The 15,742-nt window shown below is 43.1% G+C and overlaps 1 protein-coding gene and 1 long non-coding RNA gene across 6 annotated transcripts in view; one reads left to right on the top strand and one right to left on the bottom strand.

The window, feature by feature from the left end:
* Nucleotides 1–15,742, top strand: part of LOC105498181 (uncharacterized) — a 145,297-nt gene that overhangs the window by 114,255 nt on the left and 15,300 nt on the right. The window lies entirely within an intron of this gene.
* LOC105498182 (CD84 molecule) overlaps nt 5,160–15,742 on the bottom strand; it is a 33,157-nt gene continuing 22,574 nt past the window's right edge. Inside the window, exons 3-7 of one of the 3 annotated variants that reach the window (XM_011770088.2) lie at nt 13,053–13,304; nt 12,539–12,658; nt 10,110–10,207; nt 9,093–9,155; nt 5,160–7,503 (exon numbers count right to left, since the gene is read on the bottom strand). In XM_011770088.2, the coding sequence (XP_011768390.1) occupies nt 7,438–7,503; nt 9,093–9,155; nt 10,110–10,207; nt 12,539–12,658; nt 13,053–13,304 (599 nt within the window). In that variant the 3' untranslated portion in view covers nt 5,160–7,437. Of the gene's footprint in view, nt 7,504–9,092; nt 9,156–9,854; nt 10,208–12,538; nt 12,659–13,052; nt 13,305–15,742 lie in introns of those variants that run through there. The other 2 variants (XM_011770089.2, XR_011615538.1) reach the window with 2 other exon arrangements.

The following is a 15,742-nucleotide window of genomic DNA, read 5'->3' as shown; positions in this document are numbered from 1 at the left end:
TTCCTGTCTCTAGCTTCTCAGTCTCCTCCCAAGGCCCCAATCATCTCTCCACATCAGTCTTTCTTTTTTTCATTGTCTGTCTTATACCCTCAATCCCTTGGTCTCTTGTGTCCACTCAGGGCCTAGATTTTCAGATGGCACAGGGCTTTTATCAGGTGGACTATCTCCTTTGCTGTTTCATCTGCTTCATTTTTGTTGCTCTCAAAAACCAAAACAAAGTAAAACACAAAAGAGAATAGATGCATTATGAAATAATATTTATTGTGTCCTGCTGCAATGGAGCCTGTAGTCTCATTTCTCAGGCACTTACAAGGTAAAATTTATGAACCATACTTTATTAATGGACACTTACAAATGCCTGAAATAAAAGATGACTTGTAGAGGGGATACGATATGTTGTTGCAAACATGACACCTAGCTTCTGGAATAGGGTTAGTGGCACTTGCCGCTAGTGAGCATAATTTTCACATTCAAATGAATAATGAACTAATCAATAAACTTTTTGTTGAGGAATTGAGGCACTCAGACACAAAACACAAAAGTAGGCACTCAGACACAAAACAACTTATTAGCTAGTTGGAGAAAAGAGCTAAGAAACACCATATCTATATAATTATCAGAGAATGTGATAAAAAGCTACTACTCTGTAATCATGTGCCAAATGCTATAAAAGTATAAATAGAGGGCTATATATTTAGCTTTGGACGGGAGGTTTTGAAAGGCCATACAAAGGGGATATTCTGTCTAATCCTTGATGTATGAAAAAGTCAGAGACAGAAAGGAGAGAAGGGCATCCCAGACAGAGGACACAACATGGGCAAAGGCATGGGAGGATTTGGTGGGTGTGTGGGCCCATGATAATTCTGTGTGGCTGGAGCCTAGGGAGCAGGCAGGAGACAGCCTGGAAGGTCTGATGGGTCAGATTGCTAAGGAGTGTGGTTCCCCAGGAAAAACATTTTAGTATGGAAGTGAAGTGATAAGATCCTTGTTTTAGAAAGATTTCTCTTTATGTAATAGCAACCCAGGTAACACGTGATAAAGCACCGATCTGAGGGAGTGAGCATATAGAGGGAAGGTGTGTTAGAGAATTAGACTGATTGAGGGCACATGGCTGAGAAGAGCCATATAGAGAAGTTGGAAGTGACACGACCTATTCTCTGACTAGATGTAGAGGGATCTGGGGTGACAGGGAGAATGAAGGAGCCAAGGATGAAAAAGTTGTCTGCCTTGGGTAGCTGCTGATTGGTGAAGCAGTGAAGAATCGCAGTTCTGCACCCAGCCCCTGGAGTTGAATCCTGGCTTTTCTATTTACTAGGATGAACTACTGTGACTCAGCCTTAAAGACTTCACCTTTCTGTGACTTGGTTTCCTACTTTGTAAAAAGGAGGATGGTTGTATCTTCTTCAGAAGGCAGATGAGTTTTAACGTTTCTTATGGGCTTTAAATGAGTAAATGTAAAACAAGACAGGGAATAGTACATAGTAGGCACTGGATAAATGTTAATTATTTTGATTATGGTGGATCATTAGCATAGGAAAAACAGAAGGAAAGCAAGTTGGGAGGTCAGAGACAGACCTGTGAGTTCAATTTTGGACACACTAAACTTGAGGTGACTTTTGACATCTATGTAGAGATGATCCATAAACTATTGGAAATACAAGTTGTAAATGAAAGAGTTGAGATTATGAGCATTTAAAGATTCTCTGACAAATAATTTATGAATTATTTGCCTACAACAAGATCTTATAAGAAAAATATTTCTCTTTTGCAAAGATTTGGCCATTTTCCGGTCACAGAATTGATCCATCCCAAACCCAGAGACTCGTACAGGGCTGTTGAGAACTGTCTGGGCAATCATCCAGTAACAGTTAATAATTATCATCTATTCTTTTGTGAATTCCCAAAGTCTGCAAGTCTCTAGAGAATGTATTAGTCATGACTTTGCTTCCTCAAGTCAGAATTCAAGACTTTTTAAATGGTCCTTTGTCAAAATGCATGAACACTTTCATATGTTTTGAAAAATTACAGAGCTCCTCACACTTGGATGGGGGCTTATTTAAGTCTAAACATGCACAGCTGTTTTTTTTAACCACAAAATTGTTCAGCATAATTCTCCAAATTCTTATCTCTTCTTTTGTTTCTGTTATTTTTGTGATTTTTAGTGGTGGAAATTTACGGTTTCTCTCATTTTATATTAACTCATCAGAGTGTTTATGACCTGAAACCCCTGTCTGTCCAAAATGCATATGAAGAGCTCTATCCAACCTTCTTTAATTAAATGGGCATTTTCAACAGAAAAGTTGAGTGGTTATCTAGATAACAATGGAATTAATATATTAATATATTTACTTTGAGCTGCTTTTAGTACCTTAAAATATTAGCATATGCAAGTATTAATTCAATAGATATTTGTGGTCCACCTATTATGTGTCAGGCAAAGTGCCAGGTGTATGTATACCTAAGGCCAAGTGCCAGGTATGCGGAATCCACAGGAGGTAAAAAGGGGCCACATGGCAGAGTACAAGTACGTGGCCCTTGGTGGCAAGAAGTCTTGAGTTCAAATCCTGTCTTCCCTGCTTTCCAACTTTGCCAAGATATTCATTATGTCACCCTTAGAGTTAACTGGAAGAATTAATTTCTACTTTACAGGGCTGTCATGAGTATTGACAACAATGTATGAAGCATCTAGTTTAGTAGTTGGTATACAAAATAAGCCCTCAATGATTCTTACAGGCTCCCTACCTTCAAGGAGCTCTCTATTATTATTATTTATTATTATTATTATTTAAGTATATCCCCTGTTCTCTCAGTCTAACTGGGGAGGCAGATATAGCATCAGGTAAATATACTGTTGTATAATAACAGGGGGAAAAACATTGCATATAACAAAATATATCTGAATAAGGAGGGATGAGAGTTAAAAGTTTGATATACAACATTAATTTTGCATAATACTAGCTGCATTTCTGTTGTAAGAAGCTTATTTCATGTATTTGGATTAGCATCTTCTGATGATTTCAGGCCTAGAAGAACAGCTTATAAAAAAATTCCAGAACTTTGTCATGCACAGGCACATTCCTGTATGAATAACATCTCATTTAATCCCCACATCAACTCTACAAGGTAGGCACTATTATTATCCCCATTTTAAAGATGGACAACCTGAGGTACAGAGAGGTTAAAGTGACTTGCCTAAGGTCACATGACTAAGAAACCAAGATTCAGAACCAGGCACTCTACTGTCAGAGCCCACATTTATGACCACTCATTATACTTCCTCTTATTGTCTTTGTTATTCAAACTTCATTTTTTTTTTTTCTTTTGAGATGGAGTCTCACTCTCTCACCCAGGCTGGAGTGCAGTGGTGTGATCTCAGCTCACTGCAAACTCTACCTCCCGGGTTCAAGTGATTCTCTTGCCTCAGCTTCCTGTGTGGCTGGGACTACAGACACGCGCCACCATGCCTGGCTAATTTTTTTTTTTTTTTTTTGTATTTTTAGTAGAGACACGGTTTCACAATGTTGGCCAGGCTGGTCTCGAACTCCTTGTGATCCGCCCACCTTGGCCTCCAAAAATTCTAGGATTACAGGCATGAGCCACTGTGCTTGGCCTTCAAGCTTCATTTTACAACTAGTAGAGACTGTCACTAATTATTCTTGAGAAAATTTATACAAATCAACGGAAATTCAGAGAAAAGTTAAACAGAAGAAAAATAATGAGTCTGGAAGAAAATATTGCCCAGCCATTCCTTCTCTCCAGGCAAGACCTAAGAAATGCTCTCTGTGGACACAGTCCAAACCTGACAGGCTCCTTCCTGCCTGTGCCCAGTTTCCAAGCTGGCCCAACTAGGCTATTCCCTCATAGCCTGTGTAGTTTAGAGTGTTCTATAGATTTTTTAAAATCATATTTTAAATGAGCTTCACTTTCTGCTTCTAAGAATCATGAGCTGCAACATTCCTCATTTTCTCAGTTGAGTCCCTCAGTAAAGCCCAAGGTGTCTGCGGGCAGAGGGACTGTCCTGACCTACTAGAACTTTCCACCAGAGGGCTCTGTCTCTGAGATTTCCATTTTGATGCACATTTTAAAAAACCGGCACACTTTGGTCTGATACAAGATCCTGTTCCATGATGCTTTGGTTTTATAGACCTCTTGGTCACAGTCTAGTTCATCTGGAAAGTTGTGGAGGGAAAAATAAGATCACATGTATTTTACAGAAGGAAAATCTAAGAACTGAGCCCTAGAGAGAAGGGTGAACAGATAATATGTTCATGAATCAGGAGATTCACGGGAGAGAAACAGTGAGAGGAGAGACAAGAGCAGGGTATTCTAAGCCCAAAGGCCACCTTCAGAATTCCTGGGCTCTGGCTTCATTCCAGGTTTGCTCTTCTGGAAGACCTAACAGATCTAACCTGCTTCCGATTTTTATTTTTGACAATACACACAAGGGCATTAGGACACCAGGAATTTTCCTTGAGTGAGTAATTAGGAGGAGGAAGAGGGTAAGTTAGAGAATAAAGATGTTCAGGAATGAGTCTTCAATGCATCCACAGAGTGAGGAGTGGTTTTATTTTAGGAGAAACGCAGCCTGTTCAGTGTCACTTTGGAGCTCTTCCATCTTTTACGACCAAGCCTCTTTATTCCTTCCTGTACGTCTTTTCTTGGGGTGCTGCGTTTCACCTCCTGACAACTGGTTTGGTGCTTCAGCTGACCTCTTAGTTGGTCTGCCTAACTCTGAAAGTCTTCTCCCTCCAAAATGCCTTTACACTCAGAACAGCCTCTGATGTATGCATCCTGATATTTATTTTATTTTTTTTTATTTTTTTTGAGACAGAGTCTCACTCTGTTGCCCAGGCTGGAGTGCAGTAGCAGGATCTCAGCTCACTGCAGCCTCCATCTCCCAGGTTCAAGCGATTCTCCCACCTCAGCCTCCCAAGTAGCTGGAATTACAGGTGTGCACCACCACATCCAGCTAATTTTTTGTATTTTAAGTACAAAAGGGGTTTCACCATGTTGGCCAGGCTCCTCTCATATTCCTGACTTCAAGTGATCCACCCGCCTTGGTCTCCCAAAGAGCTGGGATTACAGGCGTGAGCCACCGTGCCCAGCTGCATCCTGATATTTAATGCTTGCCAGAATTTGATTGCATCATGCTTATTGGCTTCTATCTTTTTTTTTTTTTTTTTTTTTTTCCGAGATGGAACTTCACTGTGTCTCTCCCAGGCTGGAGTGCGGTGCTGTGATCTCAGCTCACTGCAACCTCCACTTCCTGGGTTCAAGCGATTCTCCTGCCTCAGCCTCCAGAGTAGCTGGGACTACAGATGTGTGCCACCATACCTGGCTAATTTTGTATTTTTTAGTAGAGATGGAGTTTCACCATGTTGGCCAGACTAATCTTGAACTTCTGACCTCAGGTAATCAGCCTGCCTTGGCCTCCCAAAGTGTTAGGATTACAGGCGTGAGCCACCACCCCCAGCTGGCTTCTGTCTATCTGTACTTCCCACATGTACAATGTAGTGAGGAAAACAAATAATTAGTTATGCAGTAAGGCAGAATGAGATGAGTTTTAGTGATAGAAGGACCAAAGGGGAAGAAACAGCAGTGTGAAAAGATCCTTGATTAATTTTGACTCCTGATACCAGGGAAAGCTTTACAGAAGAGGTACCATTTGAGGTGGGTGTTGAAGGACATGGAAATGGACATGGGGTGAGGGCACACATTTGGCTGGGGCACTCTGCCACACATAGGCAAGGGACTGTGAGCATGCATCTGGAGAGGTGCTCTGAATACATCCCACTGATCCAGGCCCCTGCTCATTTTTCATGCTTCTCTCACTTGGAGGCCCTCTGTCTTCCTCATTCTCTATCCAAATTTCATCCATCCTTCAAGGCCCAGCTTCAGCCCTGCCCCCTCATAAAGTCTTTTTTGACTGTTCATGCCATTACTTGCAGCTTCAGTTCAGCGTTAACTGTAGTGTCTGTGCTGGAATTGTCTCCTGAGCTACACAAGGACAGACATGATGCACATCTTCTATTTTGGGGCCTTGCAGCTCCTAACATAGTGCTAATGGTAGTTGGTGCTAGATGAGTCTATGGATTCATTTACTGGGACTGATGTCTTTATCTGCTTAAATGCAGCCCGTTTCTGCTGTCCAGACTAGGACTGTTCATGGGGACTTACGAGTTAGCTGATTATATTTACTAACACATAAGGGAAACACTTCCTCAAATGATCATATAAATGTCCTGCTCAGCTGTGAATGATTCCTCCTCATTGTGGAGAGTTAATGCCTGTGTAAGCTGGCTGGTGGTCTGTTTGTGGGGGATGCCGGGATGGGGGCATTCTGTCTCAGCTTAAACCCCGTAGTTCTCTGAGCCTTTGGAGCTGGGATGAACCCAGTTTCATCATCTGCACCATCATCTCCCCAGTTCCTTCTGGAGAATGACTCTGTTTCTTGCAAGGTCTATTTTGATGGTTGGATTACACCCAGTTCCCCAGAAGTATGAGAAATATAAGCTGGTCAACTCCTTTTGGAGAGCGGGAATACTGGGCATGGCTGCTGCTTCTGCTGAGGCTGCTTGGAGTGATACAGAAGGAAATCTTGGCCAGAAAGAAAATCCTATGAGGTTTCTGAAGTAGCAGTCCAAGGAAAGTGTCCCAGCAGTCTCTAGACTGTACAGAAAGAACATTTTCCAACACTCCATTTGGAGAGTGTGTCTACATGGCTGAGAGCCACAACTCTGACAGAGACCCACACAGCACTGTCATCTGTGTTTGGACTTATTAAGCCTGTCGTGCCCTGCACAAAGATTCCCAGACAAAGGGATGACTGTGCTTATATGCAGCCCACATTCTGCTCCCCAAGCCATGCACTCGGGGGAAGGGCTGCATCTGCCTCAAGCGAAGGGTACCTTTTCCTAATTTGCTCAAGATGCATGGGGGAGGACACGCACCGGGGATCTTCACACATACTGACTATGAGCAGAGCATCTTGGCTGGTGTGCCATGGCCTATTACAGGTGTACAAAATATTGATCCCCTTCTCCCACAGTCACTGGGCAGGGTTGTTACCTCCATTCACAAGAGGCCTCTAGTCATATGCAGCTTCTGGAAGTGAGCAATCTTGATTGCTTATCCCAGTGTGCCATAAAAATATGATTTTCTACATGTGCTATGATGGGAGGAAGTTTGGGAAAACTATACTAGGTAACATGCTTTATCATTCATTCAGAAGGGAGCCATTTCAGGAAGGGTGTGCGTCCATTTTCCATTTAGGCACAAGCTATGCCCAGCAGAAGGTTTCCTGCTTTGCTTACAAGTTGAGATGTAGCAGTTTGCAATCTCCCAGTAAGAGCTAGGCAGAGAAGATCTGGATCCAGGGAACCTGCTAGTATTGGTGGTTGTAACTCAGTTTCCAGAGGGAGAGTTCAGCCCGGCAGCCTAGATCACAATTTCATAGCTTGAAGTCCCAGGAGGTTTACTGTCCCGTGTGCTGGCTTTCCCCATCTGTGCAGGAGAGGAACATGTGAGAAAATGTTAACTGAGAGGGGCTGCTGGGGAACTCCAGTCCTGCAAGTTCCCAGGGGAGTTAAGCAAATGGCACAGGGGGATGCCTTAGATTTGCCTCGTGCTGGGAAAATCTGGGGTAGCAGGGCCTTGTTCTTTGCTGAGTCCCTTGTGTCTGCTCCAGCCACCCCCGATTTGGGAGGCCCTGAGCAATTAACTTCTTAGCCCAGAAAAGAGCAATGAGAGGGAATGGGGGCAGGGCCATATTTGGAATAGATTTTGATTATAGGCTTGAGGCAACATTCAGGTTCAAGCTACCTGCATACCTTGTTCCTAGTTGAGCCCTAGTTTTTTTGTATCCCAATAACTCCACTTTCACATAGACTCACTGCTAGCATCTCCTGTGCTCTAGGCATTTAGAAGGCTGCAAACAATCTTCCCACTGCCTTGAGGAGTCTTAGGTTTTAAATTAAATACTGACCCAATAATTATCATCTAACTTGTCTATAAGGATTTATCTTGAGATGTCACAATCCAGGACTCCATGATTAATCCCTCAAATTTTATCTCCTTCTAAGTTAGGTTACTCTTCTTCCTCCAACTCTCCTTGAGATCCCGGCACAAATATGCTGGACACCCTGACCCTCACTTCTTGTCTGTCCTTCTCCTTTTCTTCTCCTCTTCTTTCCTCACTCCTCCCCTTCTTTTTCTTTCCCTCCTTCCCTCTCCTGATCACTGAGAAAATAAAGGTCCCTCTATCTGGTTGTCCAGTCCATTTGGCTTATCTTTTCAAGCAAACTGCCCTGTGCTCCAAGTCCTCTTTAAAAGGAAATAGCACCACCCTGCTCGTTGAGCTCATAGATGTCCTCCCTATTGCCTTATAGGATCACTCTTAATTCTTACTCAGTTTAGCTTCCTGCTTGATAGCTCGGCTATTAAACAGGAATACTTAGAAAATATGATTCTTTAAGCAACTCTAAAGCTGTCCTGACTGTAGCCGCAGTGAGGACCTTCAGATAGTGACAATCCCTCCTTAGATCACCAAAAGTTACAGTCCTGTCAGAGGGCTTTGCATATGGTGGAGAAGGACATAAGGCACAGGCATAAGGCACAAGGCACTTGGCACTACAAATGGTTGTGCAGGCTGCGTGTGGTAAAAGAGCAGCTGAGGGAGCAAATGAACTGAAAGTCAGCTTCTGCTCCATTTCACCCATCTGGGCATCTGGCATGGGCCTGTGTCTCCTCAGAGGGAAGCACCTGTTTTCTCATTTTCACACCGTGAGCTAGCAGTGACCCCAAGTGTTATACAGGATGGAGTTCCTATACCATAGTCCAGAGGCATAGGGACTTCTGCATTTGAAGGGTGGGATCAGCATCCCAAGTAGGACAACTTGTGGGTGGTCATTGACCTGGGGAGTGGGGCTCTGTACATGGGTGGAAGTATGTATAGACCAAAACCCTAGGCAGTGGGTCCTGAGAACTACAAGGAGTACCAGGGGAACCAGCTAGTCCCTGATTGGATGGACTGGGTACACCAGAATGGCTGGAAAAGATAGGAAAACAAGGATAAAAAGCCAGAAAGGGGTTACCTTATCAGCAAACTGCACTTCGGAATAAACTGAATTCACTGGCTCTTCCTTGGAGGGAAGCACCTGTAAAACACACATCTTCCCCTCAGTGAGGGAGCCCAGGCCCAATCTTACAAGTCCCCTTTCCTAATTCTACCCACCATCCTTCTCTGGTCCCACATTTACTAGGTGACCTCCCCCTTGGCCTCAGTTTTGGCTCCGTCCAACTCTGGAGAGGCTTAGGATCGGGAAGGGATAAGGTGGGGGTGAATGGGTAGCAGTTGGACAGGGTCTTGGGGGTGAAAAACCTCAGAGGCCAAGAGGAGGGATACTATGGTTCAGGCTGAGTCCTGCTCAGTCAAGATTTTAGCTTTCCATGGCCTCTATGGATCCAACTGCCCTACCAGTCCAAGCACGGCGCTAGACTGACCAGGCAGACCTCAGTCTCCCCCTCGATTCCATGCAGACTTCAAGGAGGCAGGCTGGTAGGGACACAGGAGAAGGTGATCCAGGGTGGAGGGGAGGGAGGGGCAGGCAGGTAAAGCGGGGGTGGGAGGAGGGGTGTGGAACAGTGACTCTGAGTCTGAGGAAAGCAAGCCGCTACTGCTAGACCAGGAGGGGCATTCAAGGGAACTTGTCTGTCAGTTCTGTTGCCTCGGAGCCCCCTTAGCAACCTGTTCACCACCTTGGTAGTCACATAGCAGCCCTCACCTCATACCAGGAGCTCCTCTGTTGTGTGGCCCCTCTAGGGGGCGTCTTGCTCCTAGTCATGGTTCAACTAACCTGGAGCCAGGCCCACTGTGGGACACTCAGGGCCTCAGCCCATGGAGGCTGCCACGGGGTGACAATGGGTCACGTTCCTGTCCTCATAGAAAGATCCGTGGCATCATTTCCCTGACATGGTATTTCCTGATTGGAACCTCTGAACTCTTGGCTGTGACTGCTTTCTAGACAAAAACAGGCAGAGGGCAATGGCGCCCATGACTCCCTGTCATGGAGATGGTGGCACAGGGGTGTCCATGAATTGCATCAGCTCACCTTGGACTGCAGGATTTCATCATAGATTCTGGACTCTGCTGGCTGGGTGTTCCTTGAAGCCATGACATATGTGTATATGGTTTTCTTTGAGGCAGCATCTGTCTCACAAATAAATATAGACCCACAGTCTGTGAAAGGTGGTTTTTTTTTAGAGATGATCTATTCCAATGTTCTCTTTTTAAGATGAAGAAAGGAAGCCACCAGGGGTTAAATGGCTCCCATCCTTTGAAATGGATGCTTGGATCCTCAGAATGTCTCAGGAGTCACTTGGCTGAGGCCTCACCCACAGATCAGTGGGAATTCTCTTCTACTCTAGAGTCCGGATTAGGCCAAAGACAATTTCCCCAACCCCTCCCTGTGTGGGCAGTCAAATGTAGCTCTTCCACCCAGGATCTTCCTTTGTGTCTCTGACACTTACCACTGACTGTCTTGCATGGCTAGTTGACTTTGCATGTCATGGTCTTAGTTTTTTAACTTGATTGATTCTCTGTAGTTATACACTGTTTTACCTTTGGCGCAGACCTTGCTGTAACCATCTCAATGTTAAGCACATAGTAGATGTTCCATGAACATTTATTGCTTGTTTGATTGATTCACAGTCTTTTTGTTTGTTTTTGAGACGGGGTTTCACTCTGACACCCATGTTGGAGTGCAGTGGTGCACCTCACAGCTCACTGCAACCTCCATCTTCCGGACTCAAGTGATCCTCCCACCTCAACCTCCTGAGTAGCTGGGACCACAAGTATGTGCCACCACACCGTGCAATTTTTTTGTATTTTTGGTAGAGACAGGGTTTCACTATGTTGCCCAGGCTGGTCTTGAACTCCTGAGCTCAGACGATCCACATGCCTTGATCTCCCAAAGTGCTGGGATTGCAGGCATGAGCCACAACACCCTGCCAATTCACACAGTTAATAAGCATTTATTAAGCTCCTTCTATGTGCCAGGCTCTGTGTGAGGACCCAGAGAAGAAAAGACAGCAGATAAGTCTTTCCTTTTAAGAATGTATAAGCTAGAAGAGACATTCACGTCAGTGTACTCCTTTGCTTTGGTACTAACACAGAACATTTTAGGGTCAAGGTGAAAAAAAAAATGGCCAGAATTTTGGGCCTTCATAATCCAGGGCACCAATACACCAACAAATAACAGATCTGAGCTGAGCAGTATTACAGGGCTCCAACATTCAGAGTTTAGTTCCATCCCATATTTGGTGAGTATGAGACAAATGGAGTGCTCTCTCTTGTCTCATTTATAGATGCAAAGAATATCCCTTTTCTCTTTCCAAGAGGCAGTGAGGAATTGAAGACGTTATCTCTTTGAGGGACCTTGCAGATCACCCGTGGCTCAAGCAGGCTGTCCCATCTCCCCATTGTGAGGCCATTTGAATATGGCACATGTCATAAATCCCCTTCCCTCTAGAATGCCTCCTCTGTACCATGCCCCAGGCCCATCAGTTATCAGTATACTAGTTAACATTTATCAAGTACTTACTATGTATTGGGAATTGGGTCAAGTATTTTGTATTTCTAATTCCATTTATCTAATTCCACAAGTATATGCAGCACACCTTATTACTATGAATATTCTACAACTGAGGAAATAGAAGCTTATAATGATAAAATAACTGGTAGCTGATAAATGGTCAAGCTGGGACTTTCACCCCCAGACTGACTGCAAAGCACATGCTTAGTCTTAACCACACTGTTGTGAACTCCCCATCCCTTCCAATTATTATTCAAGGAACTTTGTGGCTGAGAACTTACAAGGGTTCTTAGTGAAGGTGTTCAAGCAGGAACCTGAGGAGTCAGACCCAAAGGAGACTCAGGAACATGGAAGCAGAAGTTCCATGTTTTTTATTGTGATTGGTGGGAAAAGGAAGTTCTTGGGCAGACATGGGTGAATAGGAGGGTATAATGATTCATTGAGGGTCTAAGATCAGGTTTTCTGAATTGAGAATGGCACAACTACAGAATGATCCAGAGCGATTCAGAGGGATCTAGTGACAACCATGGAGTACAGGATTAGTACATGTTTCTCAATGACTCTCCAATAGTCATTATCAAAATACAATGAAATTGGAAGTGACCCTGGAGATCCTCTAGTCTAAACATTTCACACGTGAGGGCACTGAGTTGGAGAGGTGAACACACTTGTACAGTGAAGCACAGCTTGTTCATGTAGGTACTAAGCTTGAACCCATGTTCTGGGCCCACCAGATACTGGTGATCTCAGGAATGGATTCTGAAGACCACTCAGGGTAATGCCATACCATCCTCAGAGCCATCATTCTGGGAGGTGGTGGGGTAGGGATTGGAAGAAGGCAGATTCCCTGGAACAATGGATCTTTCGGCCAAACCTTGGATAAATGGCTTCAGTCCCAAGAGGAGAGAAGGTGAGTTTCAACATTTTACTTTCTGGGAAAATCCTACCTTGTCTTCTCTTGAACAAACGGAACAAAAACACTGAAGACAGAATGACAACAAGCAGAAAGAACATAGCCAGCACACTCAGCAATCCGGTGTGGCGAATACGGAAGCCCATTGCGATGTCTGAAAATAGAAGATGCAGTGAGTCTTGATTCTCAGGAAATAGGCCCAAGAGGCTGGGCAGGTTTGTCCACAGTCAGGGGCATTATGAAAATTGGGTGCCCTCCAAAGGAGTGCCAAAGCTCCTAGGGAAACTAAACTTTCGCTATGAAAAGCCAGGATGAGAAATTGAATCAGAGTTGATCAGGGGCTGCCACAGAACACCCAGAAATGTCTAGCATCTCTCAGAAGGCTTTGGCCTCTTTCCCAGTGGGCTTCTTGGGAGGTGATGCCCTCAGTGACCAGGCCAAATTTAAAGGAAGCACATTTCCCTAGAGAATGTGGCCCACATTCAGACCTTGCAGCTCCTCAGAGTGATCTCCGAGACTCACCAGGAGAGATGGGCAGAGCTGGTTACCTGCACAGAGCTGCCGGGCAGAGATAGAGTCAGAATTGTTGCTGACAGGGTTCTGGGCTGTACACGTGTAAGTCAGCTCTTGCTCCTCAGGAGTCTGGAAGATTTGAAGGACATTACCCTCTTCTCCCAGGGGACTCCAATTGTACGTCACATTCTTTTCTTCTTTCTCTACAGAGCATGTCAGTGTGACATTACAGGTGCTGTTCACAGATGCCATTAAACTCTGTGTAATTTTTGGTTTCCCAAGTCGACCTATGAGGGGCAAACATATGAGCCAATGGTGAGCTGGAGCTGGCTTGTACTAGTTTGTGGGAGCCAATTGTTAAATTCTCAGAAATTTGCAAGCCATCATTAAAAATTAAATTATAAAAACTTATAATTAAATAAATTATGTTAAAAATAAAGGTAATAAATACTCAAAACTCATCACTTTCTAATCTTTTTTTGACATTTTCCTACTGTCTATGCTCTTGAGGTTATCTACATCTATTGTATCTGTCCTTTGTTAACGGAGTATCTGTCTTTCCAACTCTGCATGTCTTAAAATCAGCTGTGGTAGGAGTATTTGCCCCACAGAAATTTGCAATTGCTATAAGCTAGGGCTTGATTTACTGTTTTGATGATTGTTGCTCTAGACTTAAGATAGCAATGGAAGAATGAAGATTAAACTTAAAAGTGTATAATATCTGTAGCCATTACACTGTGAGTAGCACAAAAAATAGGAAGTATTCTGGTGTTTGGAAACCATTATGCAACTCAGCAAAGAAGTCACTCATGTCATTGATAAACAAATGAAGCTCCAATATGTATGTCTTTGTTGAATCACTTTTTTTCTTATTATTTAACTGAAATGAAAGTATCAACCAATGTTCATGTTGGAACTATACTCACACATCAATTACAACTATAGGCTGGTTAGGGATATAAATGCTTAGCAAAAATCAATGAAAGCAATCTGTGAGAATAATTGGAATTTATCCTGTAGTGCCCTCTCAGCAAAATAAATTCTATATGGAATTTACAATAAAGACTATTGTATATTTTATTATCATTAATGAATCTGTGTCTATACATCCTTCAAGTCAATAAAATTTGTACTAAACATAAATTATATATATGAATATACACACCCAATTAAAAGCTAATTGAACATTTCTCAGCACACCACTGCATGAAATAATTTTTCTATTTTTTAATTTTTTTATTTTTTGAGACAGAGTCTCGCTCTGTCACCCAGGCTGGAGTGCAGTGGCATGATCTCGGTTCACTGCAGTCTCCGCCTCCTGGGTTCATGCCATTCTCTTGCCTCAGCATCCTGAGTAACTGGGACTTCAGGCGTCTGCCACCACACCCGGCTAATTATGTTTTTGTATTTTTAGTAGAGACGGGGTTTCACCGTGTTAGCCAGGATGGTCTCGATCTCCTGATCTCGTGATCCACCCTCCTTGGCCCCCCAAAGTACTGGGACGACAGGCATGAGCCACTGCACCTGGCCGAAATAATCTTTACTTTTTTTTTTGGTTCTGTTTTCTGATGTATGTATATTTTCTTTTTCTTTTTTTTTAACTATCTGTGATGGAAAGCTATAATTTCTTTAAAAGTTCATTAAAAATGTTTTTACTTAAGCAATCAAAAAGTAAACTATAAAAGTTGAAGGGTAGTAAAGGGTTACTAAGGAACAATAATATTTCAGTTTAAGTGGTAGCTAGGAATGGAGCTGGCATGGAGAAGGGTAAGGTTTTTTCTTTTACCAGGAATAAGAAAATGACGACATTTGCAGTTAATAAGTTCAGCGCCCTCTCAGCAAAGTTGCTGTGGTGAGGTTTGTTTCTTCCACTGTAGCTATGTGAGGAAGGGAATAGAGGAGTCAGAAAGAACTGGTGCAAAACTTTCTAATTAGGGTGGGTCTAGAAAGGCAATAAATTCAGAAGTGTAGACACAAGATATAAGAACCATTATCTTGTGTTTGTGAAGGAGCACAACATGAGCAGTAAGAAGCTGTAAAAATGTTTGATTCCAAGCTAGCCAGACATTCTGGTCCTAACAATCTTTTAGAGGGATCTATTCCATATTAGAATTAGTGATGACTTGGAGCAAACCCAAAACAAGTTTGGGGAAAAGACCTGGATTAAATATAATAGTGATTGATATGATATCAATTAGTGGAAAGTGAATCAAATTTTGTGTGTGTGCATGTGTGTTTCTTTAGAAATTTGATTTACAAAAATGCCTAGGCAGTGCTTGATATTTACCAATTTTTAGAAAGATTTTTGGGGGTTGGTGTTGAGATAGGGGATAGTGGTGAAGAAGAGGATCCCATCTCACTTTTCTCAGCAGGAACAGTGGTGTTACCTACACAAAGATGCTGGGAAGAGAAAGTCAGAGTCATGGCTGACAGATCTTCATCCTCCCAAGCCAAGAGTGTGGAAGCCACTGGAGACCTGGTTCTGAATCCAGGCTCCACTGCTCTCTAGCTATGGATAATGGAGAATGTATACAGCTTCATGGAGCTTCAGCTCCCTTATTTATAACATGAGAACAAATTTTTTTTCCCTAAATAGGATTGTTGTGGGGATTAAATGAGCTTTTGAAGATAAAGATTATTCTAATTACCTATTTACTTATCTATCATCTATCTGTCTGTCTATGCTGGTATGCACATTAATTATCTATGGAAGACACAGAATAAG

The sequence above is a fragment of the Macaca nemestrina genome, chromosome 1 (genome assembly GCF_043159975.1).
Source record: "Macaca nemestrina isolate mMacNem1 chromosome 1, mMacNem.hap1, whole genome shotgun sequence".
Taxonomy (NCBI): Eukaryota; Metazoa; Chordata; class Mammalia; order Primates; family Cercopithecidae; genus Macaca; species Macaca nemestrina.
Note: the sequence above shows the minus strand (reverse complement) of the source record. Positions and strands in the feature narration are given on the sequence as shown.